A 26,251-nucleotide genomic window follows, 5' to 3' on the forward strand; every position below is an offset into this window, starting at 1 on the left:
TTTGGAACTAGAAATACACGTTATGTTCATCTAGGTTTTTGAAAATTTAAAATCCAAAATTCTACCTACAATTTCCAGAATAGATCAGGGCCCTTCCAAGTGGGGACAGTATATGGAAGCCTGAGATAAAGAGGTTAAAACAGCCTGAGTGGGACCCGTGGGGCTGGGCGTCCAGTGAGGGTCGTCAGCAGAGTCAGCCCTGCCAAGAGGTTGGGTTGGATGGAAACACAGAAGAGACCATCTGGATTTGGTCTTTCACTGGTGACAGATTACCTTCTTCAAAAGAGTGGCTTTGATGTTATAAAGCTACTGTCATGAAAACCACATGGTTTGAGTTGAAGAATGGAGAGTGAAAGTTCTGTGCACTGAAGCATGTACTCAGAGAGTCAGATGCATACAAGGTTAGAATCTTGTGAAAGTGGCATTGTTTAATTTAATGTGCTTCGACAACTATAAACTATTTGCATGAGCAGTTGAATTAGGGTCTTACTGCACACTGTTATGGATTGCATTATGTCCCCCTCAAAATACATAAGTTGAAGTCCTAGCCCCAGTTCCTCAGAGCGTAACTTTATGTGGAAATGATGTTGCAGATGTGATTCATCAAGATGAGGTGGTACTGTAGTAGGCTGGGCTCCTTACCCAATATGACTGGTGTCCTTTTCTAAGGAGAAATTTGGACACAAATAGACACGGGACGAGAATGCCACATAAAGATAAAGGTGGAGATTGCAGTGATGCTTCTATAAGCCAAGGAATGACAAAGATGCCTGCAGCCGCCAGAACCTCCAGGAGAGGCCAGAAGTGGATTCTCCCTCCAGACCTCGGGAGGATCAGACCTGCTTGCATCTTGATCGTGGATTTCTGTTCTGTGAAACTGTGAGACACAGAGTTTCTGTGAAGTCATCTAGTTCATGGCATTTTGTTATGGCAGCCATAGCAAACTAATACACATACACTGAAATATTTCTAGGTTGATTAATCTGTTAATAAAAAGTCAGACCTTAGGAGGAATAGAAAAATATATAGTTGAATAATTAATTGGTCCTCAGATTAAGGAATGAAACCCCAACTATTAAAGCAATAGGTAAAATCATACTGGAAGATTGCTGGATTTGACCATGAAGAAAATTAATGCTATAAATCAGATGTTAAACTGTTGATAAGCTGCAAAAGAATATTTGCAGTATTTACATTTGCAATATCCTAAATAAAGAGCTCTTATAAATCAGTAAGAAAAAGGTAAATCTCCTCTCTCTATCCCTTGATTTTTTTTTTTTCTCCCAGGAGATTTTCCTACTTCCAATTCATTCACTACTTCCATGAAAAAGACAACTTTTTACTCCTTTTCTTCCCCCTTCTAACTTCTCACCTGGTATCCTAGCCTTGGGCTTAGTAGGCAGGACCAGCTCTCAATGAGAACCACCTGCTGTGTCTACCACCTGTTTTATCCATTCCCCATCAGCACGCACCTGCCTGCCTTCCCACCCAAACAGGGGAACACATCCTTACATCTTCCCAGGGCCACCACTCCATTCACAGCTGCCCCCTTTATCTTCTCTAGGACATTGAGTCTACATAGTCATTGACTGTCTTTTCCTTCCTCCATGGTCAGTTTCATCCTCATTCCAGAATCATTCCTGCCTGCATGCAGACATGCCTTGACACATCTCATCTAAGTGAAGCCCTCTTGTGGCCACATTCCTCTCTGACTGCTGCTTCGTTTTATGCTGCTTTTCTGCAGACCTCTCAGGACCAGCTGCTTGACTCCCTGTCTCTACTTTTCCTCTCCTGGTTTCACCCCTGCCCACCTTAGTTGGCGCTCCATTCCACTAGCTGCCTGAAATGGGTCTCATCAAGGGGCCTTGTGGCCTGCCTCTAGTTAAGACCAGTGGCCAGTTCGGGGTGGCATCTTTGGTGGCATCTCAGCAGCATGTGACACAGCTTTGATTCCTGGAAACTTGCTTCTCTAAGTGTTTTTGACCCCAGCTTGTGATCTCTTCATCTCTCTGTTCCTTCATCCCTTTTCATCCCTTTGCTGTCTCCTGCTCTGCCAGGCTGCTGGGTGTTTGGAGGCCCGCAAGCCTCTGTCCTCAGCTTCCTCCACTCTAGTGGTCTTCTCTCTGAGAGACTGCATCTGGCCCCATGCCATCAGATGCCATCTCTCTGCTCATGACCCAGTTCTATAACCAGAACAAGTCACTGCTGAAAGGTACCCTCCGTCTTCACTTGGGTCTCTAGTTGCCATGTGAAATTTAACCAAAGAAAATGTGGTTGAAGCATACCAAGGCCTCCTCACCTAACTAAAAGGGGTCATTGTCCACCCAGTTGCTCTGGCCAAGGAAGAGGAGTGTATCCTTGATTCCCCCTTTGAACTCAGGTACAAATCCAGTCAACTCTCCCTCTCCAATGTGTCCCATATCTAGTGCTTCCTGTCCTCTCCACCATGCCATCTCCTGTCCCAGCCTGGGACGACACAGCAGCCTGTCTCCTGCTCACCTCGCCTAACATCATCCACAGCCCAGCAGCTCTTGTACGATTTCTGGAGTCATTTGAATCGCACTGTCCTCCCATCACACCCAGAATTAAATCCAAGCTTTCCCCGTGGGGTGCATGGTCCCGTTCTCCATTCCCTCCCCTGTGTGTGTCGTCACTGTGCTCTAGCCGTCCCGGCCTTCTTGGTCCCTCACATTTGCCAGCTCACGTCCACCTATGTGCATTTCCCCTGTGGCGTCTCCACACAGAGGCTCTTTCCTGAGACCTTTTCTTCACTGCCACTTTGTCATCATTCAGGTGTCAGTTCAAATGTCTCTTCCTCTGGGCCTTCCTGGGCTTCTTTGGAAAAGGCAGTGCCCCCGGCCAGCCTCCCTCTGACACAGCACTTGCTTGTGGTCTCCATGTTGTTCACTGTCTGCTGAGATTATCTTGTTTGTTCTCTATTTGTATCACTAGAACATCAGTGATGTTCACTGCTCTGTCCACACCTCCAAGAATGGAGCCCAGCACATCCCAGGCAGGCGAGTACAAGGACGATGGCCTTGTTTTTATAGAAGTTCTGGGTGCTCTTCTAGGGGGATGGTCACCCTTGCTTTGGCAGAGCCAGGATCAGAACCCGGCTCCCCAACATGAGTTTCTTACCCCCAAGTCCCGTGGCCACTCAGGAGCAGGAAGAAGAGGCAGCTGCCCTTAACCAGTGCATCCATCAGGAGCTAGCCCGACCACATTGAGTAGATCTGAGGCCTGGGAGTCACACTCAGAATATTTACTTTGCCCTCTCCTAGTGGAGCGGCAGAGCTGAGAAGAGTGCCCTCAAAAGCTTCAAAGAAAAGGACCTGGGACCACTTCAGGCAATAAATCCATTGTTATGTCTCAGTGACCTTGATGACCTCCAGAAGTAGTGTGCTGGGCTCAGCACACTGCCCTGAAGAAAGGAAACTCTGGAAGCCCAGAGGGAGTAGCTGCAGGAGGGATGTGGTCAACTGGAAACTCCCCAGGCATTCTATGGGAGGGGGACCTATGCTCTGCCATCTTTGGGCTGTCAGAGGACTTGGGATAAGGATTCCCAAAGGCAAAATTGAGGATGGGTCTTCCTTACCGTCTTGGGTCGAGGCTCTGCCTTCCTTTCCCTCAGATTAAGGCAGTGGTTAAAATTACTGTTTTCAGAGGATTATCATTTTCCTTGGTTTCCTAATGCTCCTTTTTTAAACCTTTTCAAAAACGTTCCAGTTGCCCAGCTTTTGTCCACACTGTGCTATTCAATTCCTCTTGTTCCCATCAGGGTGGCATCCACGTGGCCAAAGCCAACACCAACGGGGTTCTCTGTCTTCTGCTTGCCGGGCCTGCAGCAGCATCAGGGCTCCTGTTGCTCACTGCTCTCCTTTCCACAGCTCCATCTGGGTTTCCACCCTCTTTGCTGGACTTTCCTTCTCAGCCGTCGTTGCTGGCTCTTCCGGTCACTGGGCCTTGGTGCTCCGTCTCTCCTCTCTGTGCTCCCTGGACAGCCGTGGCCATTCCCTCAGCTTTCCATCTTGTCCCTGTGCTGATTACTCCCAGGTTTACATTCCCATCTAAACTCTTCCTCAAGCCCCAGACTCCTGTTTCCAGCTGCTGATGTCGCACCTCCATGTGGGTGCTTAAAAGACACTGCCAACACAATAGGTCCAAAGTCAGCATCTGATCCTTCCCTCCAAACATGATACCTCCAAACTCCCATCTCGGAGCAGCAGACCAGTCCCCCCATCAGAATTCCCAGTTCCCTTCCTCACTCCTCTTTTGAGTTTCACGCCACCCTAGCCTGTGTACCAGAATTGGACAGCGCTTGCCTGTCTCTGCTGTGGGACCTGGGCCTGGGCTTTACCTTCCTTGCCTGTGTCGTCATGGGAGCCTCCTGACTCAGCTGGTCCTCAGTTTCTGCCACCTGGGAGGGAGCATCACAGTCAGCCCGTGGCATCTTTTGCTGCCTTCGAGGACCTTCTTAGCCAGGAGCCCTGTGCTGAATGTTTTTCCTTTGCCTTCTGCGATCTGACAATCTCTGAATTTTGCTTTTTGTCTGTCTCTCCTACTTGAATGAAGTTCCATAAAGTCAAGCGATTTTATTCCAGACCTAAATCCCGGCACCTTGGTGCCTGGCATAGAGAAGGTTCTCAGGGAGCATCTGCTCAGTGAGTGACAGTGAGGATGCATCCCCACCCTCCCCATGCAGCTGGGCCTGAGATGGCTTGAAAAGGTTCGGCCAATCTGACTCAAATCTGAAAACATTTTTTCAAATTATAGATTACATTTTAGGTTTAATGTTTCATTAAAGTTTGATTACCACTAAATAAACTTTTTTCAGAAAAAGATGTTACTCGTGGAAATCCCTCTTGTAATTCTGTAGTACTATTTTGATCTGCTTTTTAAGTTATAAAATGCTATGGTTAGATGCCATATCTATAGAACCAAGGTCTCTAGACACTGATAGATTCTAAGTGAGTTTGTTTTGTTGTTTTTCTGTGACTGTTGTGATTCCTGTCCGAAGAGAGAATTGTACTCTTCATGCCTCAATGAGCTGTCTTCCATTAATAGGCACATTTCATCTTATGCTCCACACTTTCTGCCTCTTTTTAGTTAGTGGTACTTTTATGGATGCCTGGGGTTGCTGACTTTGTGGCTGGGATGAGTGGAGGAGCCTTGAGTCTGGCTCTGCAGCAGGGTTCCTACCTGGCCTCACCGGCCTAACCAGGTGGGATTGGTGCCCATAGCAGCAGGGCTGGTTAAGTCTCAGTAGATGAGATGGAGGATTGGTTGTTGAATCTTTACACCATTTGGTCCAACAGCTACTTCCTTTTCTGGAGAAAAAGGCCTCCAGGAACATGAGTGCATTAGAAGCTAACATTTTCCCCAGAGATGTTCACGTGAAAACTTTTTCCCACCCTACCCCCACTCATCTCTTTCCAAAGAAGCTGGTTCATTCAGTCAGGGTGTGACAATTTGCAGACCCTAGCACTACCAACAGGATTCAGAGTCAGGAGTAAGTTTGCCATGACTTACTACCATATCACCTCTATGTCCAACCAGGAGACCAAAAAAAGGAGAACCTATTTTATTTATAAAAGTAATGTTCATAGTAAAAAACAAAAAGTGAAACAAATACTTCAAAAAGGTATTTGGTAAACGGTGAGATTCACTTTCTTCTCAGTTTCCAACTCCAGTCTCATTCTCCAGAGGTGACACGGCAGACAGTGTCTTGTGTATCTCTTCACAAAATTGATGTGCATTGTGTGATTTCCCCTGCAGCTTCATGGTGTTGTGTTGTATGGAGGTACCGTGATAGATTTACCTCAACCCTCTTTTGATGAACAACTCCCTGAAACAAGGGCCCCCATGCTTTCCATTGTGTAACCTCACATTCTAGGGTGATTGTTGCTATGGGAAAAGACACTACTGCGATGCTTATATACCATTTTAATGGCATATAAGCTTGCTTTTGTTTGCAGCTCTTCCTAATTATGAATAGAGCTGAAATGAACATTCTTGTGCATAGGTCTTTGGTCATGAATGGAGATGTGGATGGATAGACAGATGGATAGGTTGGTTACCAGCAGTGTCATTGCTGGAGCAAAAGTTTTATGTATTTATAAGTATGTGGGTGGGTGTAGAAAATTCATTTTTATAAATAATGCCAAGTGCTGTATGTCACTTATAATATGATGGGAAGGCATGTGACTTGGGGGCTGGCCACTGGCTAGGACTCTGCAGTTCCTCGCAGTGTGGCTTTGGACCAATTCTAATCACTGCCTAGGGCCTCACACCACTGGGGCTCTGGTGACAGTTCCCTGGGTGGTGAGGGGACCGTGTCCAGGCAATCCATCACTTTGATTGGCTGTTTCTGTAGTTTCAAGAAACTCTAGACGATGTTTACTGAGCCTGTCTGGGAGCAAATGGACAGACCCCAAGAGGTCTGATACGACGGCGTTTGCTTTCAGATGTGCCTGGAGACCTCTCGGAGTCTGAGAACTCCGGGCAATTGGAGGATGGGGGTAAGATGTGCACAGTCAGTTTCAGGTACTTACTCTTCTTGGTGTTAGACCTTCTGAGCTGGTGCTCAGCAGATCCTTTTTGTTTGCTTGGTTTTAAAGGAGTTAGTGCCCAAACGGCAGTGTTTTTGGCTCATGTTTCTTCCCTGCCAGCCCAGCAGACATACTCATGGCTGGCTGAAAGCTGCTGTGGGTCACTGGTGATTTTTGCTTGGGTTGTGTGGTTTTTAGTATTGAAAAAGTAGCAGGCTGGGAGTCCAAGGGCTGCCAGTGAATGTGTCCTGCTTTTTCAAAGAAATCTCCATAATTTCTGTTTTGCCTTTCCAGTTATCAGTATTTTTGTGATTATATAATCTCATTTTGATGGTATGTAAGCTTGCTTTTTAAAAAAATGAATTATGGGCAGTATAAAGATTATTAGCATAAACTATATTCATAGCAAATATATTTTGGAGATAAATTGGGATTTTGAGGGTGAAAATTTTATCTTCAAATACATTTTCTGAATGTTGTAATTGAATAAAATTATAGCCCTAAACGATAGCTCCATTTATGAAATTTTTCTCATGGCTCTCATTTTCTGCGTCATCCAGACTGGAGATGGTACTGGGGATTGTAGCCCTTTTGCAGTGTTTTAGCTATTCTGCGCCTGCTGTGTCTCTCAGCTTCTCAAACTTCACTGTGAATCTGCCAGTCTTCCTTCACCAACTGGTCCGCCCATCCCATACCCAGCCCCATCCACCTGTCTGTCATTGTTCTGTCTGTCTAGCATCTGTCCACACCTTCTTGGTCATGGGGCCTTAGCAGACAGGACAGCCCTGCTCCACTGGCCAGTGGGTGGTGGCCCAGTGGGCTGTGTAGAGGCTGATATCCCGCTCTTGCTAGGACGGTGCTGTGATCCAGGGTACCGCTTGCACAGCAGGCCTTACAGAGCTTACCTGAGGTTCCCTACTCAGGAAATCAGTTAGACCTGTCCTGCTTACTGATGGGCCCAGGTGAGAGTTTTTCTGAAACGGAATGCCCATCAGTCAATGACAGGGTTTGAAATAAGACATGAAGGAGAAGTTGTCCTGATAAAGACAGTACGTTACCATAAAAGTAGACTGATTATACTGCATGCGTTTCAGGTTGCTGGGGGTCTGCTTTTGGGCTGCTGATACAAGAGGGAGGAAGAAGGCAGTGGAAGCGGATGCCACGTCCCTTCCCTATCTGTGTCCCTGAGCTCGGCCATCACATAGCCACCAAATAAAGAGCTCGGGCATGGACTAGGGGAACCTGTGACGGTCAGCTCATGGGACCTCGGGCAGGTGAACACACACCTATAGGGACCCAGTTCCAGGGGCTGGACTCACGGAACCCCACCTGGACACCTGAGATACTTTGTTGAACCCATTATGCTCCTAGTCTATGACTGAGCCACACTGGCTGAGTATTTTGGATCTTAAATATCCGGGAGAGTGAAGACAACTGCTGAATGGAAAAGGAACAGAGATGCTCCTGGTGAAGATAGCCCTGAAACAAGGGCCCCCATGCTTTCCACTCATGTTCTAGGGTGATCGTTACTATGGGAAAAGATACTACTGAGATGCTGAGTGAAGAGAGGAGAGCTGCAGGTCATTATTTTCATGCATGTATGTTTCTTTAAAATATTATTTTGAAAAACTTCAAATGTACAGAGAAGTTGCAGTAATAGAGCAAAGAATTCTCATATATTCTTTACCCTGATTCCCCAATTGTTAATATCTCTGCCACATTTTAAGTCATTTCCTGTACATATATAGAGATACAGATATGCACATATATACATTTATATGTACACACACCATGATTCTTTGGACCATTTGAGACTCATTAGTAGATATCAAGTCCCTTTACTTCTAAATACCTCAGAGTCTATTGACTAAAAACAGGGTTACTCACTTACATATCATAATAAAGTTACCAACGTCAGGATATTTACCCTTAATAGGATGCAGGGTTGAAATGTACAGACCTCATTCAGGTTTCCCTGATTGTTCATATAAACATCCTTTATGTTACTCTTTTATTCTGGTTCAGGAACCATTTGCATTCACTTTAAGATCTCTTTAGTTTCCTTTAGTACAGAGCGTTCCTCAGCCTTTCCACACCTGTCGTGACGGATGGGATTTCTTGAAGGGCCACTTTGGTTTGTGTGGTGTTTCTTTGGAGTCCCATCTGGTCCACAGGCAGGAGGCTGTGGCCTATAGGCATGATGATGTTGGCTGGTCCAGTTTATGCTGATGTTGATATTTATGACTTGATTAGGGTGTTGTCTCTTAAGTTTCTCATTGTTAAGTTACTACAGTCTTTCCCCAGTGTACGTGGGGGATTGGTTCCAGGACCCCCTGCATGTACCCTAATCTGCTCATACTCAAGTCCTGCAGTCAGCCCTTGGAACCCAAATATACAAAAAGTTGGCCTTTCATATACACAGGTTTCAAATACCACCAAGACTCTATTTTCCATCTGCATCTGGTTGAAAAAACTATGCATATTACTGGACCCGAATGGTTCAAACCTGTGTTGTCCAAGGGTCAAATGTATTTTCCTTTTGTAATTAAGAAGTAATTTGAAGGAAGATGATTTGAGACTGTGTCGATCCTCTGCTCTCTGTAGATGTCCATTGACTGGTGCTGTCCTGATGATTTTGTCCAGTTTGTCTATCATTCTACATTCTTGAGTAGGCATTCTGCTTGAAGGAATATCTGTTATTATTTTTTGTTTTTGTTCCTTGTTTCCAAATTTGCTACAATGAACACATTATATTTATAATAGAAAACTAATGTATGTATGTGTTTATGTGTGTGTGTGTGTAGGAGTATAATGATTGAGTATTTATCTGAAATGCTTGGCACCAGAACTGTTTCAGAGTTCAGATTTTTTTCTGATTTTGAAATGTTTGCAGTACACTTACTAGCTGAGTATCCCAATCTGAAAATCCAAAATGCTCCAATGAGCGTTTCCTTTGAGTATCATGTCAGCACGCAAAAAGTGTCAGATTTTAAGAGTTTTTTTGGATTTTGTATTTTTAGATTAGCAATACTCGACCTATATGTATGTGTATATATATTTATGTGTATATGTATGTGTACGTATGAAGCATGTGTATGTGTGCATATGTGTATGTGTTTGTGCATGTTTGCATGTATAGGTGTATGTGTTTATGTATGTGTAGGTGTATACAACATATATGTGCATGTGTTTATATGTGTGTGTGTGCATGCGTGTGTGTGTGTGTGTGTGTGTGTGTGTGTGTGTGTGTGTGTGAAGTTTCCAAGCCCCCATCCTCTTTAGTTGGCTGTTCTGGCCCCTTGGTTCTGAGTGCATGGCCCTTTGTCCTGCCTCTCCTGGCTGCATGCTCTGCAGTTTCCCCTGCTGGTTCTGCCTCCTGCTTAGGCCTCTGAGGCTCAAGAGGAGGGGACAGTGAGTGGAGTGCAACAGGACCCAGAACAGCTAGTTAAGAAAACTCCCAGGCACTCAGCAAGCTAGGTTAGAGACAGATTTTGGAGTCTCTGTGCAGAGCCCCTGTCGCTGCAGCGGAACTCCTCACCTTCTCCCCACCTCGTGTTCCTCAGGTGAGCAGCAGTGAGTTTGTGCAGACTTCCTGGTACTCTGCTGCTGGCGGGTTGAGCCTTCCCACGCCCTTGCCTCCTCAGCGCCAGTATGCAGACACACTCTGGGCTAGCTCACGGTAAATCCTCAGGCCACTGAGCATCAGCCCAAGAGAAGGCTGTCACCACCAGCAGTCCCAGTGCCTTCTCTCGCCAGTGTCACCAGCTGACTGTCCTGCCGCAGAGACGTTGGAGCAGCAGGAGTGGACACTGCGGCCCCGCAGCTGTCCACGTACATGTTTGTGTTTGTGATGGTCTGCCTTGTCTGTGTGTCTGGAACTCATGGTTCCACCCCTCCCAACTTTGCACAGCTGCAGGGACCATGAGTGGCTGCAGCCCTCAGCTGCTGTCATTGTCCTTACACAGGAAAATGAGTGCCCCCAAGTGGCCTCTGGCCTGAAGAAAGTCCTTTTCCTTATCTGTTCTAAATGTACTGTCCTTCACAGCTCTCATGAATGTGTCCTTGTTACACTAGTGCCAGGGCTTTTAGGATGCCCTTCGGGGAAACTTGCATGCCCAGTAGAGGGAAGCCATTCAGATAGGGACATCTTGGTGCAATGTTGAATGGAAGACTTGAACAGTCACCAGCAAAATGTTTTGGCTGAGAGTGGAAGAAGCTGTAGGTTTGAATGAAGGCCACGCCCTTCCCCCCCTTTTTTGATGAGTATAAAATTCAAGCATAGTAGAAGTGATGCAAGCAACTCTTTCCTAGGGTTCAGTCACCGAACAGACGAACAGGTGGACAGTGCAGAGTGAGCAAGAACAAGCAAGAGCGAGGAAGAGTGAGCAAAATGTGACTCTCTGTGCAGGAGCTTAGGAGAGGAAGAAAGACAAAAAAATTGTTCCCAGCAACAGTGGTAGGCACTCACTGGATTGGCAGCAGGACCGCGTTCCCATGAGCCTGCATGACTAGCCCTGGAGGGGAGATGGTGCTGTGCCTGTGTCACGTGAAGAACTGAGGCTCCAGGCACTACAGCCTGCCTTTCTGTGCTCAGCTCCATCGGGCTGGGATCCGGCAAAGCTGAGGATGGAAGGCCACAGAGGCCCTCCCCTGAGTCCATCTACAAGAAAAACAGTTCAGTGCTGTAAACGATGTACAAGGAATAGATTAGGTAGAGGCAAGAGTCCCAAAGTTAATTCCAATTTAGGAAAAACTTCAGCTCATACTCCTGGACATCATGGATGAGGTCAGTGAGCTGTAAGAAGAAAAGGAAGATTTTAAATGTGAGATGATTTGGATGGCAAATAAACAACAGAGAGAAGAGAGAGAATGCTGGCTCTCCTCATAGGTTTGAGAGGAAAGGTGAAATTCTCTTTATGGTCAAGTTTTGTAGCAATGTCTGACTCAAGGGAAAATGCGTAAATTCTAATTCTAAGTAAAATACAGTCCTGGGTTACAGCATCCTTTTGAAGTTCAGCACCTTCTAAATAGAAGAGTGGAGGGGCACAGGACTAAATGCTCGGCCTTGCAGTAAACCTAATGTGGTGTCATGGTGTCTCTAAATGTGCCACAGGCTTCCTCCACGATGTCACCCATCTGAAGGTTACCTCAAAGGGGGCAGCCATTCCTCCAACATGTCCTTCTGTGCCTGCTGGACCTGCCTCTGTCGTGACCACACGATTAAAGTAGGAATTCAGATTATGGCACATAGCCCATTTGGGGATCTCCAACATCCTTAGAGCCAAAAACCATACCCAACAAGGAGTCATGTGTGAAAACAGAAATCCCTAGCTGACTGTAAAGCAAGCTAACCGTGTCCCTTCTGGAATCTTAGCCCCAAAGGACAGTAGCTCCAAGAGGGCCCTGCCCCTGTTTGGGAGGAGCCCTCAGGTTGTATCTTCTGCCCTGAGATCACGCCCTGAAAGATTAAACCTTTCTGGAGATGACCGCAGCAAGGACACTGGTACTGGGGGGTCACAGCCCAGATGCCTTTCATGCCATACTTTCTTATCTTTGCTCCCCTTTAATCCACCAATGGAGATTTTTTTAAAGTGGTTTTCAATTTTATTTTTGACAAAATGATTCTATTTTATAAAAATATGTTTTTCAAAATAACAGGCTATGCATATCCATTTTAGAAAAGTTAAAAAAATGCAGATGAGCACATCGAAACTGATTCTTCCAAATAAGCCTGTCTACTTGGTATAAAACAAGGGTAGAGGCTACTGCTTTGAATCTTGTTGTCCACCGCCTTAGCCAGTGAGACCTGTTCACTGTGGAAAGTCCTATTAGGGTCTCTGAAAACCATGGTTGACTTTCTTTCTTTTTTTTTTTGGAGACAGAGTCTTGCTCTGTCCCCCAAGCTGGAATGCAGTGGCGCGATCTCGGCTCACTGCAAGCTCCGCCTCCCAGGTTCACGCCATTCTCCTGCCTCAGCCTCCCGAGTAGCTGGGACTACAGGCGCCTGCCACTACGCCCGGCTAATTTTTTGTATTTTTAGTAGAGACAGGGTTTCACTGTGTTAGCCAGGATGTTCTCGATCTCCTGACCTTGCGATCCGCCCGCCTCGGCCTCCCAAGGTGCTGGGATTACAGGCGTGAGCCACCGCGCCTGGCAAACCATGGTTGACTTTCAAGAACTCTTTAGTTATTTCTAGAACTTTATCTCCTTTAGAGAAAAGGATTTTTAAAAACAACATCTTTTTAATTTTCACTGCAAACTTGAAATCTATCAATTATAAAGCAGAATTTTAAAACGTATTTTTAAATTTTAGACTTGGGGGCGTATGTGCAGGTTTGCCACATGGATATATTGCATAATAATGAGGTTTGAGTTTCTACTGTACCCATCACCCAAATAGTGAAGATTGTACCCAACAGGTAATTCTTAAAGCCCTCACCCCCTCCTTCCATCTTTCTCCATTTTGGAGTCCCCAGTGTCTATTAATTCCATCTTTATGTTTATGTGTATGCATTGTTTACCTCCCACTTGTAAGTGATAATATGTAGTATTTGCTTCTTTGTTTCTGAGTTAATTCACTTAAGATAATGGCCTTCAGCTCCACCCACGTTGCTGCAGAAGGCATGATTTCATTCTTTTTTATGACTACATACTATTCTGTGGTGTATATTACCACTCTTTAAATCCAGTCTACCATTGATAGACATTTAGGTAGATTCTATGTCTTTGCTATTGCGAATAGTGCTTTCATAAACATACAGATGCATGTCTTTTTAATATAATAATGTCTTTTCCTTTGCATACATGCCCAGTAGTGGGATTACTGTGTTGAATGGTAATTCTGTTTTTATTTCTTTGGGAAATCTCCATACTGTTTTCCATACAGATTGTATGAATTTATATTCCCACCAACAGTGTATTTGGCTTTCCTTTTTTCCACACCTATGTCAACATCTTTTGTTGACTTTTAAGTAATAGCCATTCTCAGTGGTATAAGATGATATCTCATTGTGGTTTTAATTTGCATTTCTCTGATGACTAGTGATATTGAGCATCTCTTTATATGTTTATTGGCCGCTTGTATGTCTTCTTTTGAGAAATGTCTGTTCATGTTGTTTGCCCATTTTTTAATGGGATTGTTTGTTTTTTTCTGGCTGAGTTGTTTGAGTTCGTTTTAGATTCTGGGTATTAGTCCTTTGTCGGAGGCATAATTTGCAAATACTTTCTCCCATGCTGTAGTTTGTCTGTTTACTGCACAGAATCTTTTTAGTTTAATTAAGTCCCACTTGTCTATTTTTATTCTTGTTGCATTGCTTTTGAGGGCTTAGTCATAAATTCTTTGCCTAGGTCAAAGTCCAAAAGTCTTTTCCTAGTGTTTCTTCTAGGACTTTTATAGTTTCCAGTCTTACATTTAAGTCTTTAATCCATCTTGAGTTAATTTTTGTACATGGTGAGAGACAGGGGTCCAGTTTCATTCTTCTGCATATGGCTAAAATTTCCTGTAAATGTTTTAGTTTGTGTGGATAAAGATGTTCATAGAGATAGCTAATTTCCCAGAACTATTTATTGAATAGCATGTCTTTTTGCCATTGTTTATTTTTGTCAACTTGGTCAAAGATCAGTTGGTTGTAAGTATGTGGCTTTATTTCCGTGTTCTCTATTCCATTTCATTGATTTGTATGTCTGTTTTTGTACCAGTACCATGCTGTTTTAGTTCCTTCAGCCATAAAATTTGAAGTCAGGTAATATGATACCTCTGGCTTTGTTCTTTTTGCTTAGAATTGCTGTGGCTATTCAAGCTCTTTTTTGTTGTTGTTCCACATGAACTTTACAATCTTTTTTTCTAATTCTGTGAAGAATGACACTGGAAATTTGATAGAAATCATGTTGAATCTGTAGACTGCTTTGGGGGCAGTATGGTCATTTTAATTATACTGATTCTTCCAATCCGTGAGCATGAGATGTGTTTCCATTTGTTTGTGCCATCTATGATTCCTTTCATGAGGGTTTGTAGTTTTCCTTTGTGGAGATCTTTCACCTCCTTGGTTAGATGTATTCTTAAGTATTATGTGTATGCATGTTGTGTGTGTGTGGCCATTTTAAACATGATTGAGTTCTTGATTTTGTTCTCAGTTTGAATATTATTGTTGTATAGAAATGCTAATGATTTTTATATGCTGATTTTGTATTCTGAAGCTTTACTGAAGTTGTTTATCAAGTCTAGGAGTCTTTTGGAGGTGTCTTTAGGGTTTTCTAAATATAAGATTAAGGCAGTGGCTCACACCTGTAATTCCAGCCCTTTGGGAGGCTGAGGTGGGTGGCTCACTTGAGTCCAGGAGTTCGAGACCAGCCTGGATGGTATAGTGAGACCTCATCTCTAAAGTACAAAAAAAATTAGCTGGGTGTGATGGCACATGCCTGTAGTCCCAGCTACTTGGGGAAGGTAAGGTGGGAGGATCACTTGAGCCCAGGAGATGGAGGTTGCAGTGAGCTGAGATCATGCCACTGCATTCAGCAAAGTGACAGAGCCAGACCCTGCCAAAAAACAAAAACAAAACAAAAAAAAACCACAACTCATGCTATCAAATGAACACAGAAAATTTGACTTTCTCTTTTTCAATGTGGGTACCTTTTATTTCTTTCTCTTGCATGATTGCTCTGGTTAGGGCTTCCAGTGCTACGTTTAATGGTAGTGATGAGAGTGGACATTCTTATCTTATTCCAGTTCTTAGGGGGAAGTGCTTTTCACTCTTCTCCATTCAGTATGATAGTGGCTGTGGGTTTGTCCTATATGGCTCTAATTATTTTGAGGTATGTTCTTTTAGTGCCTAGTTTGTTGAGGGTTTTTTTCATGAAGGGTTGTTGTATTTTACTGAATGCTTCTTCTGCATCCGTTTAGATGATCATATGGTTTTTGTTTTTAGTTCTGTTTATGTGATGAATCACATTTATTGATCTGCAGATGTCAAACTATCCTTGCATCCCTGGAATTAAACCCACTTGATCATGATGTATTATCTTTTTAATGTCGGATTTGCTTTGCTAGTATTTTGTTGAGGATTTTCGCATCTATGTTTTTATAAGGGATATTGGCCTGCAGTATCCTTTCTTTGTTGTGTCCTTGCCTGATTTGGTATCAGGGTGACACTGGTTTTGTAGAATTAGTTAGGAAAGAATTTCTTCTCAAATTTTTGGAATAGTTTCAGTAAGATTGGGACCACCTCTTGTTTGTATGGCTGTTAAAATTTGGCTGTAGGGTCAGGTGTGGTGGCTCACACCTGTAATCCCAGCACTTTGGGAGGCTGAGGTGGGTGGATCACCTGAGCTCATGAGTTCGAGACCAGCCTGGCCAACATGGCAAAACCCTGTCTCTACTAGAAAATACAAAAATTAGCCAGGTGTGGTGGCACGTGCCTGTAGTCCCAGCCACTTGGGAGGCTGAGGTAGAAGAATCACTTGAACCCAGGAGGTGGAGGTTGCAGTGAACCGAGATTGCACCACTGCACTGCACTCCAGCCTGGGAGACAGAATGAGACTCTGTCTCAAAAAAAAAAAAAAAAAAAAAAAAAAAGCTGTGGATCCATCTGGTCCTGGGCTTTTTTTTTTTTTTAACTGGAAGATTTTTATAATTACTAATTCCATTTTATTACCCCTACTGGTCTATTTAGGATTTCTGTTTCTTCTGATTCAATCTCAGGAAGTTGTGTGTTTCCAGAAATTTATCCATTTCCTCTAGGTTTTTTAGTTTGTGTGGATAGAGATGTTCATAATAATCTGTGATGATCTTTTGTATTTCTGTGGTATCAGTTGTAATGTCACCTTTTTCATTTCTGATTGTGCTCATGTGAATCTTGTTCTTAGGTAAACTTGCTAGCTATCAATTTTATTTATCCTTTCAAAGAACCAATTTTTTTATTTCATTGATCCTTTGTGGGGTTTTTTGTTTTTTGTTTCGTTTTGTTTTTTGGGGTCTCAATAACACTTAGTTCTGCTCTGATCTTTATTTCATTTCTTCTGCTAGCTTTGGGTTTTGTTCTTGTTTTTTTAGTTCCTGGAGGTGTGACATTAGGTTGTTAATTTGAGAACTTTCTTTTTGATGTAGACATTTAACACTATAAAACTTACTTCTTAGCACTGCTTTTGCTGTATTCCAGAGGTGTTAATATGTTGTGTCTCTATTTTCATTAAAAAAATTTTTTTTTCTGCCTTAAGTTCATTGTTTACCCAAAAGTCATTCAGGAGCACGTTTCTTAGTTTCCACGTATTTGTACAGTTTTGAGAGTTCCTTATGGTATTGATTTTTAATTTTATTACACGGTGGTCCAAGAAGATACTTGATATGATTTTGATTTTTTAAAAAATTTATTGAAATGTGCTTTATGGCAAAGCATCTGGTCAATTTTGTTTCATGTGCAGATGAGAAAAATGTATATTCTGCAGGTGCTGGGTAGCATGTTCTATAAATGTTTATTATTTCCATTTGATCAGGTCTAGCTTAAGTCCTGAGTTTCTTTGTTGACTTTCTGCCTCAGTTACCTGTCTAGTGTTGTCAGTGGGGTGTTGTAGTCCCCCACTATTACTGTGTTGCTGTCATTCTCTTCTTTTAGGTGTAGTCGTATTTGTTTTATGAATGTGCGTGCTTTGGTGCTTACACACGTATTTCCAAAAGTTATGTCCTCTTGTATTGAATGCATTCTTATGATATAATGCCATTCATTGTCTCTTTTTTTAAAACTTTTGTTAGCTTAAAGTCTGTTTTATCTGATATAAGAATGGCTACTCCTGCTCACATTTGTTTTCCATTGCATGATATATATTTTTCCACCCATTTACTTTGAGTCTGTAGGTGTCTTTAACCATTTGGTGGGTCTCTTGTAGGCAGCAGATGGCTGGGTCTTGTTTTTTTATCCAGTTTGCCAGTCCATGTCTTTTAAGTGGAACATTTAGGCCATTTATGTTCAAGTTTAATATTGGTATTTGAAGTGTTATTCCTGTCATAGTGTTGTTAGCTGGTTTATTTGTAGTCTCAGTTGTGTAATTGCTTTATACAATCAGTGAGCTTTGTCTACTTATGTGTGCTGTTATGATGGTGAGTATCATCCTTTTGTTTCCATTTTTATAACTCCTTTGAGAATTTTTTTGTAGGATTTGTCTAGTAGTGGCAAATTCCCTCAGCATTGGCTTATCTGGGAAAGGCTTTATTTCTCCTTCATTTTTGAAGCTCAGTTTGGCAGAATATAAAATTCTTGACTTAAATTTCTTTTTTCTTAAAGGAGGCTAAAAATAGACTCCCAGTCTCTTCTGACTTGTAAGGTTTCTGCTGAGAAGTCCACTGTTAGTCTAATGGGATTTCCATTATGGGTGATTTGACACTTCTGTCTAACTGCTTTTAAGATTTGTTCTTTCATGTTGACCTTGAGTTAATCTGATGACCATTCTTTGGTGAATGTGCATCTTCTATAGTATCTCTAATGGGTTCTCTGATTTCTTGTATCTGCATATCTACATCTCTAGCAAGTTTGGGGAAATTTTCCTGAATTATTTCCCCCAAATATGTTTCCAAACTTATTTTTTTTTCTTCTCCCTCAGGAATACCTATAAGTCCTAGGTTTAAATAATCTTACATTTCTCAAAGGCTTTATTCTTTTTTAAAAAATTGTTTTTTCTTCTTATTTGGGTTAATTCAAAAGTCTAGTCATCAAGCTCTGAAATTCTTCTGCTTGGTCTACTCTATTGTTGAAGCTTTCAACTGTGTTTTGAAATTCCTTCGGTGAATTTTTCATTTCCAAAAGTTTTTGTTGTTGTTGTTTTGTTTGTTTGTTTTTAGTATATCTATCTCATTTTTCATCTCCAGAATTACTCTTCTGGTTTTTTTTGTGTTGGTTTTCAACTTTCTCTTGGCTTTCATTGAGCTTCCTTACACTTCATATCTTGAATTCTTTATCTGTCATTTCAAAGTTTTCATTGTGGTTAGAAGCCATTGCTAGAGGGCTAATGTGGATGTCACAACATTGTTTCTTCATGGAGCTGGAGTTCTTGTGTTGGTTTCTTCTCATCTGTAGAAGCTGTCACTTCTTATTTTTGAATTTATTTTCATTTGGTTGGGATTTTTCTTCCCTCCCCCACCTTGAGGATGTGACTGTTCTGTATGTTGGTTAAGTTCCTTTGTCTTGGCTTCTCTGTAGTTTTAGGGGGCCAAGGCTTTTATGAATTACTTGGTTATAGATAGCTTTAGTGTAGTGGTTTTCTCAAATGCTAGTTTTTTGTAGGTTGTAGTAACAGTGTGCTGGGCCAGTGGTCAGACTCACTGTCTGCTACAGAGAAATGGGGAAGTGGAGGTTTCAGGAAGCTTATCTCATCCCCCACCACTGTATATTTCTGTCAGCAGGAATTACATTGAGTTATGCAGTTCACCCTACAGGCCAGTAGGTGGCGCTTGCAGTTGAGAGGCAGTTGCAATAATAGCAGTGGAATTTTTGGCCTTTGTTGATGTGGGGAAATACCAGGGTTTCCCTGGCCATGGGCGGGATTCCCAGGGATCCCGTCCTGCACTCTGCCACCACCCTGGCTGGAGGCGGCAGAGCTGGGCAGGGCTGGGTCTGGCAAGCCCGTGACCAGGCTCTCCAGGGCAGGTGCAAGCACCAACCTTGGTGGGGGTCTAGGGACAGCTCTCAGGCCACTGGGACAACCCTCTAGTGTGCAGCACAGTTGCCTTTCCTGCGCAACAGAGTCTCTTCAATAGGAGGAGCAACTGGGATGCTTAGCCCAGCAGGTAGCCCTGGAGACTGCCAGCTCACACTCCCCCAACCCTGTGGTTCTGCCTCCAGCATCCAGCCCTAGCAACTGGCCCAACCAGCTAGGCTCCTCCCGAGTCATCCGCGCTGCCCTGAGCTCCTGGTATTCAGGACCTCAGGACTCCCTTTAGCGGAAACCAAGGCTATCAGGCCACACCCTTCTGGGTCTGGTCTCACTAAGGGTGGGGCACCCGGCTCCCATGCCACCCCTTGAACCTTTGCCACACTCTTTGCTGTGTTCAGACAGTGGGGGCTCCTCCACTATTTGAAATCAGGCCACAAGTCTCATCTCCATAGCCCTGGGCAGTGTGCTGAGTCCTGGGGAGCTGAGACCAGGCCTCAGGGTCAAGCCTCAGCTGTGGTGGGGGACACTGAACTGCTCCCAGGCTAACAACAAACCACTTCAGGTGGGACAATGCAGGCTATTAAGCATTTTTTTTTAAGTAGGTTTGAGTCACTATAATTGAACATGATTATTATGCGTGTTCTCGTTATGGTGAGTAGAGCCATATAATCGTGTAGTGCTTCAGTTATCCCTTATATCAACAAATAATATCATTAATTTAAAACAGCACTAAAAAATAATGGCAGAATTACATGGCTTTTTGGTGAGATTAATTTAGCCTACCCTGGTTGGTTATGCCCTAGTCTGAAGTAAATGTAATTTACCCCAAACCTCCAGGCTTCAGGGTCTGCCCAATTTGAGGCCTTCAGGGCCACATGGAATCAAAAGCCTTTTTGTGTGAAGCCTTGGAGCCCACCTGGTACACGCTGGGTAGTGAGTTGCAGTGGAGAAGAAAGGCAAGCAGAGCCAGGGCGGGGAGCCCTGTTTAGATCCTGTCTCCAGTACTTTCCACCTCTGTGACATCGGGCAAGCTTTCTGCCTTCCAGAAATAGTTTCTCCTCCTATCAAAGGGGCAGAGACATGTGCATGGAGTTAAGGCTTCCTCTGCCTTCCTGGCACAGCAGTCTTCCTGCTTTCTTCTCAAGGCCCCTCGGAGGCCAGGTAGGGTAGGGTAGGTCACCCAGAACAGGATTTCGTCCACATTCACAACCTCATATCACGTTTTCGGGCCCTTTTGCCTGCTTTGATAATTTCTCTTATCCTGTGAATGCCTCCACTTGGCCCTGTGATTACAACCTGGCTTCTCCAAAACATTTACCATGAGTATTTACCAGAGTTACTAAAAACTACAGTTTACGTTACATCCTAAAAGAGCTTTTGAACTAAAAAGTATGCTAGATCATGATTAAGAACTAGGATGAAGCTGGTCGCAAGAGCTGCTGGCCCAGAAGCCCTCCGATGTCTCGGTTTCTGTGTGAAGGTCTCAGGGTAGGCGTGGATCTCGGCTACTGTGGGTCAGTGTGTGCACCCTGGAGGCCAGGCCGTCTGTCCAGGGACATCTTACGCTGCAGAGGGCTCGAAGAGGACAAAGAGAGTGCCCCATTTGCTATTTTTACAAGGTGATTACTGCTGAGCCTTGAGCAAAGACACAGCTAGTCACGAGGTCTTTTGGATGCAGTAATGAGATTCCCTGAGCCTGTAAGTCAGCCAAGAGCAAAGTCTAAGACTGTGGCACGAAGCAAGAGTGAGAGTCTGTGCTAAGATTGACAGCAAGGAGGGGCCTGAATGACTCCCACACACACATCAACCCTGTGGGGGCCACTGAGACAAAAAACCAGGTGCCCCAGAGTGGAGTTTGGGGCCATGGAGATAATGAGCTACCTTCAACTCCAATTGTTCTTAAACTTCTTCCTTTAAGTTTCCAAAAAAAATTAAGCTCTTGCTTTTTTGTCTATGCAGTGAATATGTAAAAAGTGACAGCAGAAAGTCTGGGAACAGTGGAACCTTCTATTAGCACTTTAGGGCTTTTATAACGGGATTCAGTGCCAAGCCAGCCAGAGGCCTAGGTAGCTTTGCAAACCATTCCTCCCCCAACTAACTCTAAAAAGACAGAGTTTCATGCTGTTGACATAATTATGCCCTCTTTAATATTGCTGTTATATTTTTAAAAACAATTCGCTATTTAGGGGCTTTTTTGCAGTAGAGAAAAAGAAATTGAGGATTTGAGGGGTGGCTTTTCTGACTGAATTGTTCCTGCTGCATCTTACTGGTCATGAGGTTTGCTTTCTCAGAACTGAAATCCTGAGTTGGAAGCAGCCTTCAAGGTCCTGCCCCTGCGCCCTTCGGTGGTTGTCCACAGGCCTCCAGCTGGAGCCTGCCTTGTTCCCAGATCCACGTTGGATCCAAGCACGTCCCAGGGAGGGCACATGTGAGGGGCCGGGATCTTTTCAAGAGGGTGTCTCATTAACCCATGTCATAGCAACATTATGAGGCTGGTGCTGCTTACAGATTTCCATTTTACAGATGAGGAAACTGAGGCACAGAGAGGCTGGATAGCTCAGCCATGTTCCCACAGCTAGTTACTGATGAAGCATGGTTATGGCCCAGTCTGTTTCTAAGTTCCTCTTTGGAACCACCACCCCAGGCCAAGATAGGTCATAACTAATGTAGTAACTTCCATACATTGATTGAGCAGTGTTTTACTTACATTACTGATTCTCAGAGCAGTTTCCCACAGCTTGGATGAGGAAAGCAAGTCTTAGATTGCTAATTACCTACCCGAGGTTACAGAGCCAGTAGGAGGCTAAGCTGGGATAGAACTCAGATAGAACTTGTGGGTCTCAGCTTCTCACCCCTCCTGGTATTACCAGATCCTTATGTTCCCTAAACAAGTCATACCTTGGAAATTAACTGCCCGTGGTAACAATCTCCACGCTGAACTGTGAGTTGCTGCAGGGCAAGGGCCATGACCTGCTCGAGAAAACCTTCTAGGCCCACCTCGTGTGAGATGCTTGAACACTGGATGGGCCAGGGAGACCCAGGCCTGTTCCACAGGAGACCTGGGCCCCCAGCAGTGCTCAGGTGGTTACTGAAGGGGCAGTTGGTGCTGTGCAGAATGCTCCTTCTAGAACTGTCAGCTCTAAAAGACTCCGCAGTCGGTGGCTGGCAGTCCCCTGTAATAGGAGTCCTCATACCTCTTGTGTTCCTTACAAACATTCTCATCAGTAGCTCTAAGCGTTAACTGGGTGGTTTGAGATGGCTGGTATACACAGGGCTTCCTTGGTGCTCTGTCTCTGGGGCTTAGTTTTGTGTGTGGTTGGAGGGCCCTGGTGAGATTGGGGAAGTACCAGAGAGCGCTGTGTCAGGGGCAAAGGGGCCTGTCGCTGGAGCTGGAGGGTGCCTGCCTTTGTGTCTGGCTCAGTCTCCTGCCTGCCTTGCCCCCTCGGGGTCTCGCCAGCCCAGCCTCTGTGGGAATCTAAAAGGAGTGGAGGTGGACGTGTGACCAAGCACATCTCAGCTTTTAATACCCAGGCTATTTATAGACCTTTGGGGGGATGGCTGTGGAACAACGGGTTGGGGAGAGAGTTTAAAAAAAAATGCAGCAGGGCTGAAAAAAAAATGAGAAAACCATTGGCATGGCTGATTTGAACAAGAAAAGTGGCAAAGAGACTTGGAGAGATATGAAACACACACTTCAACATAATTTCACTTTCCTAGAGAAGATCATGTATCCTCAGTGCAGATAAGCTCATTGAGAGACTCAGGGAAGAAGGAGCATTAGGAACCCTGATTTGGGGAGCAGAAGGCATGCACTGGTCCTGAAGACATTCCTTATGATGGTTAGCACATTTATAAAGCATTGTTGGAGCTCAGTTATATTTTCCAAATTCCTGTTTTTCTTTTATGTTAATGTATTTTAATAACATTCCTACCTAGAACCCAGAGACATGTTTTCTTCACTTAAATTGTATTTCTATAGACTTATTCAGCCATGTCAGCTGTATTTGAATATTTCGCTTGTTAGGGGGAAGTATACTTTCATTGAGTGACATAAATTCTGGAAAAGAGATGGTGGATTTCTTGAAAAATAAATAAGATTTGAAAACAAGTCTCTGGGTCCTGATCCAGCCCCAGCCCTGGGATTTCTTTGAGTTGGAGAAGTAGCCTGTAGGTGGCAGGCAGGGGGCAGTGACCCTACCTGAGAGTGCAGGCTCCCCTGGCTGGTCCCCCGTCTGCTGGGAGGCTAGCCTGCCCTCACGGAGAAGGGCTCTTCCGCTCTCGCTGAGCCCCGCCCCTACCACCCCCACCTGGGCATTCAAGCTTGAGTGACATTGACTCCTTCCTGCCCACCTGGTGACAGCTGAGGGTAGCTAGCTGTAGGAGGGTCAAGAGGGTCTCTGTAGAATGGTATGGTCCCAGTTCCTGATTAAGGCGGGGGCCTCGCAGCCCTTCCCTCTGCTGTCAGACTCCACGCCGGCCACAGAAATCAAAGTTCAGAGCAAGTAAGCACCCCCTTCCAAACACAAGAAAAGGGGTCAGAGAGAGCGGGGTGCCTCAGAGGGAGTTAGTCAGGACAAACTAACATTCTCACCCACCCTGCAGATCCAGCTCCAAGGCTGCCACTGACACGTCAGTTGCGGGACAAAGATTATTTGGAGGTTGGCAGATGGGTCTGGATTCAGAGAACGCATGTGCTTCAGCCTCTCAGCTGCCTGTGTGTGATTTCACTGCCATGGGAAAGCATTGAGCGGGGGTTTTTCTGACCAGTTGGTGTGAGAGTTGTGTAGATGTGGTTGTTGTGGTTGTCATCCTCACCCCCAAGTCCGGGTCTTGTCGTATGGGAGTGGGAGAGCAAGTCCGTGGGGTGATTGCATCACCATGGCTGGATTCACTCCCTAAGGGAGCCGGTGCAAGGCAGCCTGGGAGCCCAGCGGGGGGGCGGGTGGCCTCCCTGCTGCCCAGAGACAGCCTGCCCACCAGGGCACACGCAGGCTCCACACAGCCAGCCTGGGACAGTGGGGAGACACGGAAACACACTCCCTTGCAAGAGGCAGTCGCGATTTAAAATGCCATCTTGCTCCTCTGACTGCTTTTTCCGGGCTGTCGAGGTAAGGATTTGTTAAACACACCTCGTGTTCTGGGAAGGGTGCATTCCTGCGGGGTCTTGTCTGGGAGGGATAGACTCCCGTCCTCTGGACTCTACTTCTCCATCCCTTGGTCTGGAGCTGCTCAGTGTTCATGGATTTGAATGGTACCGGGCAAATGAAGCTTGCTTGTAACTTTGTAGGGGTGAGGGGCTAAAGAATCTTGTGAACTATGTTTTTATTATGCCCTTCTTTTGTATTAATTCATTTCCACTCCACCCTGAGCCTCGGTGTCTGTGAGGGGTGAGGTGCTGCGGGGAAGGCTGTAGGTGCCGCTGCTGGACCCTGTGCCCTGGGAGAACAGGTGGACTGGTCGAAAGTTATGATGGGAAGAGGGAGATTTACAGGATTTGTTGTTGCTTGCTTGTTTTTTCAATTGGTTCAACTGTAAAATGTCCAACCCCGAGACCACCAGCAGTATTTTAAATGAATCCTGTGAATCCTGTCACTTCGTAAGACAGGTTTGGTGGTTTAGCCATGTGCTTTATGTTCCTGTGAGTTGTCCTGGGCATTTTAAGAGTATCATGTTGTAATCCTACCTGCTCTGCCCCCAGGAGGTGGGAAAGGGCAGGTGGGGAGGAAGAGTCACATCCCTGCAGCTGGTGGGGACCTGTTGGCTGCGTGGAAAAACAGTTGTCCATGTGTTGGAGCACTACCATTTTTACTTTACCTGTTTTCTTTTGTTTCAGTTTTTATTTCTTGAAACCCTGAAGTTGTTTATCTGTAAGTATCCCCTTTGTGTATTGCAGGATGTTAAAGTCTTTAGTGAAGATGGGACAAGCAAAGTGGTGGAGATTCTAGCAGACATGACAGCCAGAGACCTGTGCCAGTTGCTGGTTTACAAAAGTCACTGTGTGGATGACAACAGCTGGACACTAGTGGAGCACCACCCGCACCTAGGATTAGGTAGGGAACCATCAGAACAGGAATGGCGCCTGGGGATGCTCATGTGCAATTGAATGAAGACCGCTGCTGCCAAATGCCAAATGTGTGACCGCAGTGTCCCCTGCCAAATTAGCAGGCAGTCTCTGGGTTCCCCTCAACTCTGCTGCCTCTTCTCTTTCTCCTAAAATTTCACTCTCCTCCTTCCAGCCCCCTTCCCCTAGTGCTTTGGGAATCTTGCCTTGGATGGGTGAGGTAATAACTTGCCAAGGACTCAGACATGGCGAGGTTCCCTGTGGCTTGTCCAGCCTCCCCAGCTGTCAGAGCCACGTGGAGCTTGCTGCACACCTGTGGGCGGGGGACAGGAGGGAGGTGCCCTTGAGGTGCTCTCGAGAGAGCTGGCCATGCACAGGATTGCAGCTGCCCTTCTGAGATCAGCTCCTCAGCTCATGGGAAGAAGGGAGCCATGGTTATAGGCTGCAAAGTGCAGAGAGGTCCGCTGGGAATTGGAGCAAATTATGAAGCACTTTGCTGTAAGTTCGAATTGAGTCTTGCATGGCATCTCTGCTTGCTGGTTAATAAGGCTTTGAACAGTGTTCATGCATGTGTATATGTGTATGCTCATGTCATGCCTAAAAAGTAAGAGAATATTTTGTATCACAGAATATTTGAAGATATTGACTCTTTACAGAACTTATTGAGGTATTTTGTTCAGGTGACTTATTTTAGGTAAAAAAGCTTTTCAGACTTTTGCTTAAATTCTTATCTGATAAATATAGTTCTTACAAAGTCATAGTAAAATATTTAAAACCAAAATTTTCTCTAAATCAACAGCTATATTTGTTCCATGTCTTGAAGGAGAGAAAAATAACACAGATTGGAAACTTCCCATAGTTCTAAATTTTTCTCGTGAACCTTTTTTGAAAGATTAATAAATTGAATTTAAACCTCTAGGTCTGGAATACTTAATTTAAACCTCTAGGTCTGGAGTAGCATTCTTCCGGGTAATATTATACAGTTTAAGCCTAGATAATGCAG

The 26,251-nt window shown here is 44.6% G+C and overlaps 1 protein-coding gene across 9 annotated transcripts in view; it reads left to right on the forward strand.

Annotated features, from left to right (window-relative positions):
* The window catches only part of GRB10 (growth factor receptor bound protein 10), a 203,291-nt gene that overhangs the window by 141,253 nt on the left and 35,787 nt on the right, over window positions 1-26,251 (forward strand). For all 9 annotated transcript variants that reach the window (XM_003275021.3, XM_030795845.1, XM_030795846.1 and 6 more), the window contains one exon: window positions 25,081-25,237. In XM_003275021.3, the coding sequence (XP_003275069.1) occupies window positions 25,081-25,237 (157 nt within the window). The remainder of the gene's footprint in view (window positions 1-25,080; window positions 25,238-26,251) is intronic.

Source organism: Nomascus leucogenys, chromosome 17, assembly GCF_006542625.1.
Source record: "Nomascus leucogenys isolate Asia chromosome 17, Asia_NLE_v1, whole genome shotgun sequence".
NCBI classification, from domain to species: Eukaryota; Metazoa; Chordata; class Mammalia; order Primates; family Hylobatidae; genus Nomascus; species Nomascus leucogenys.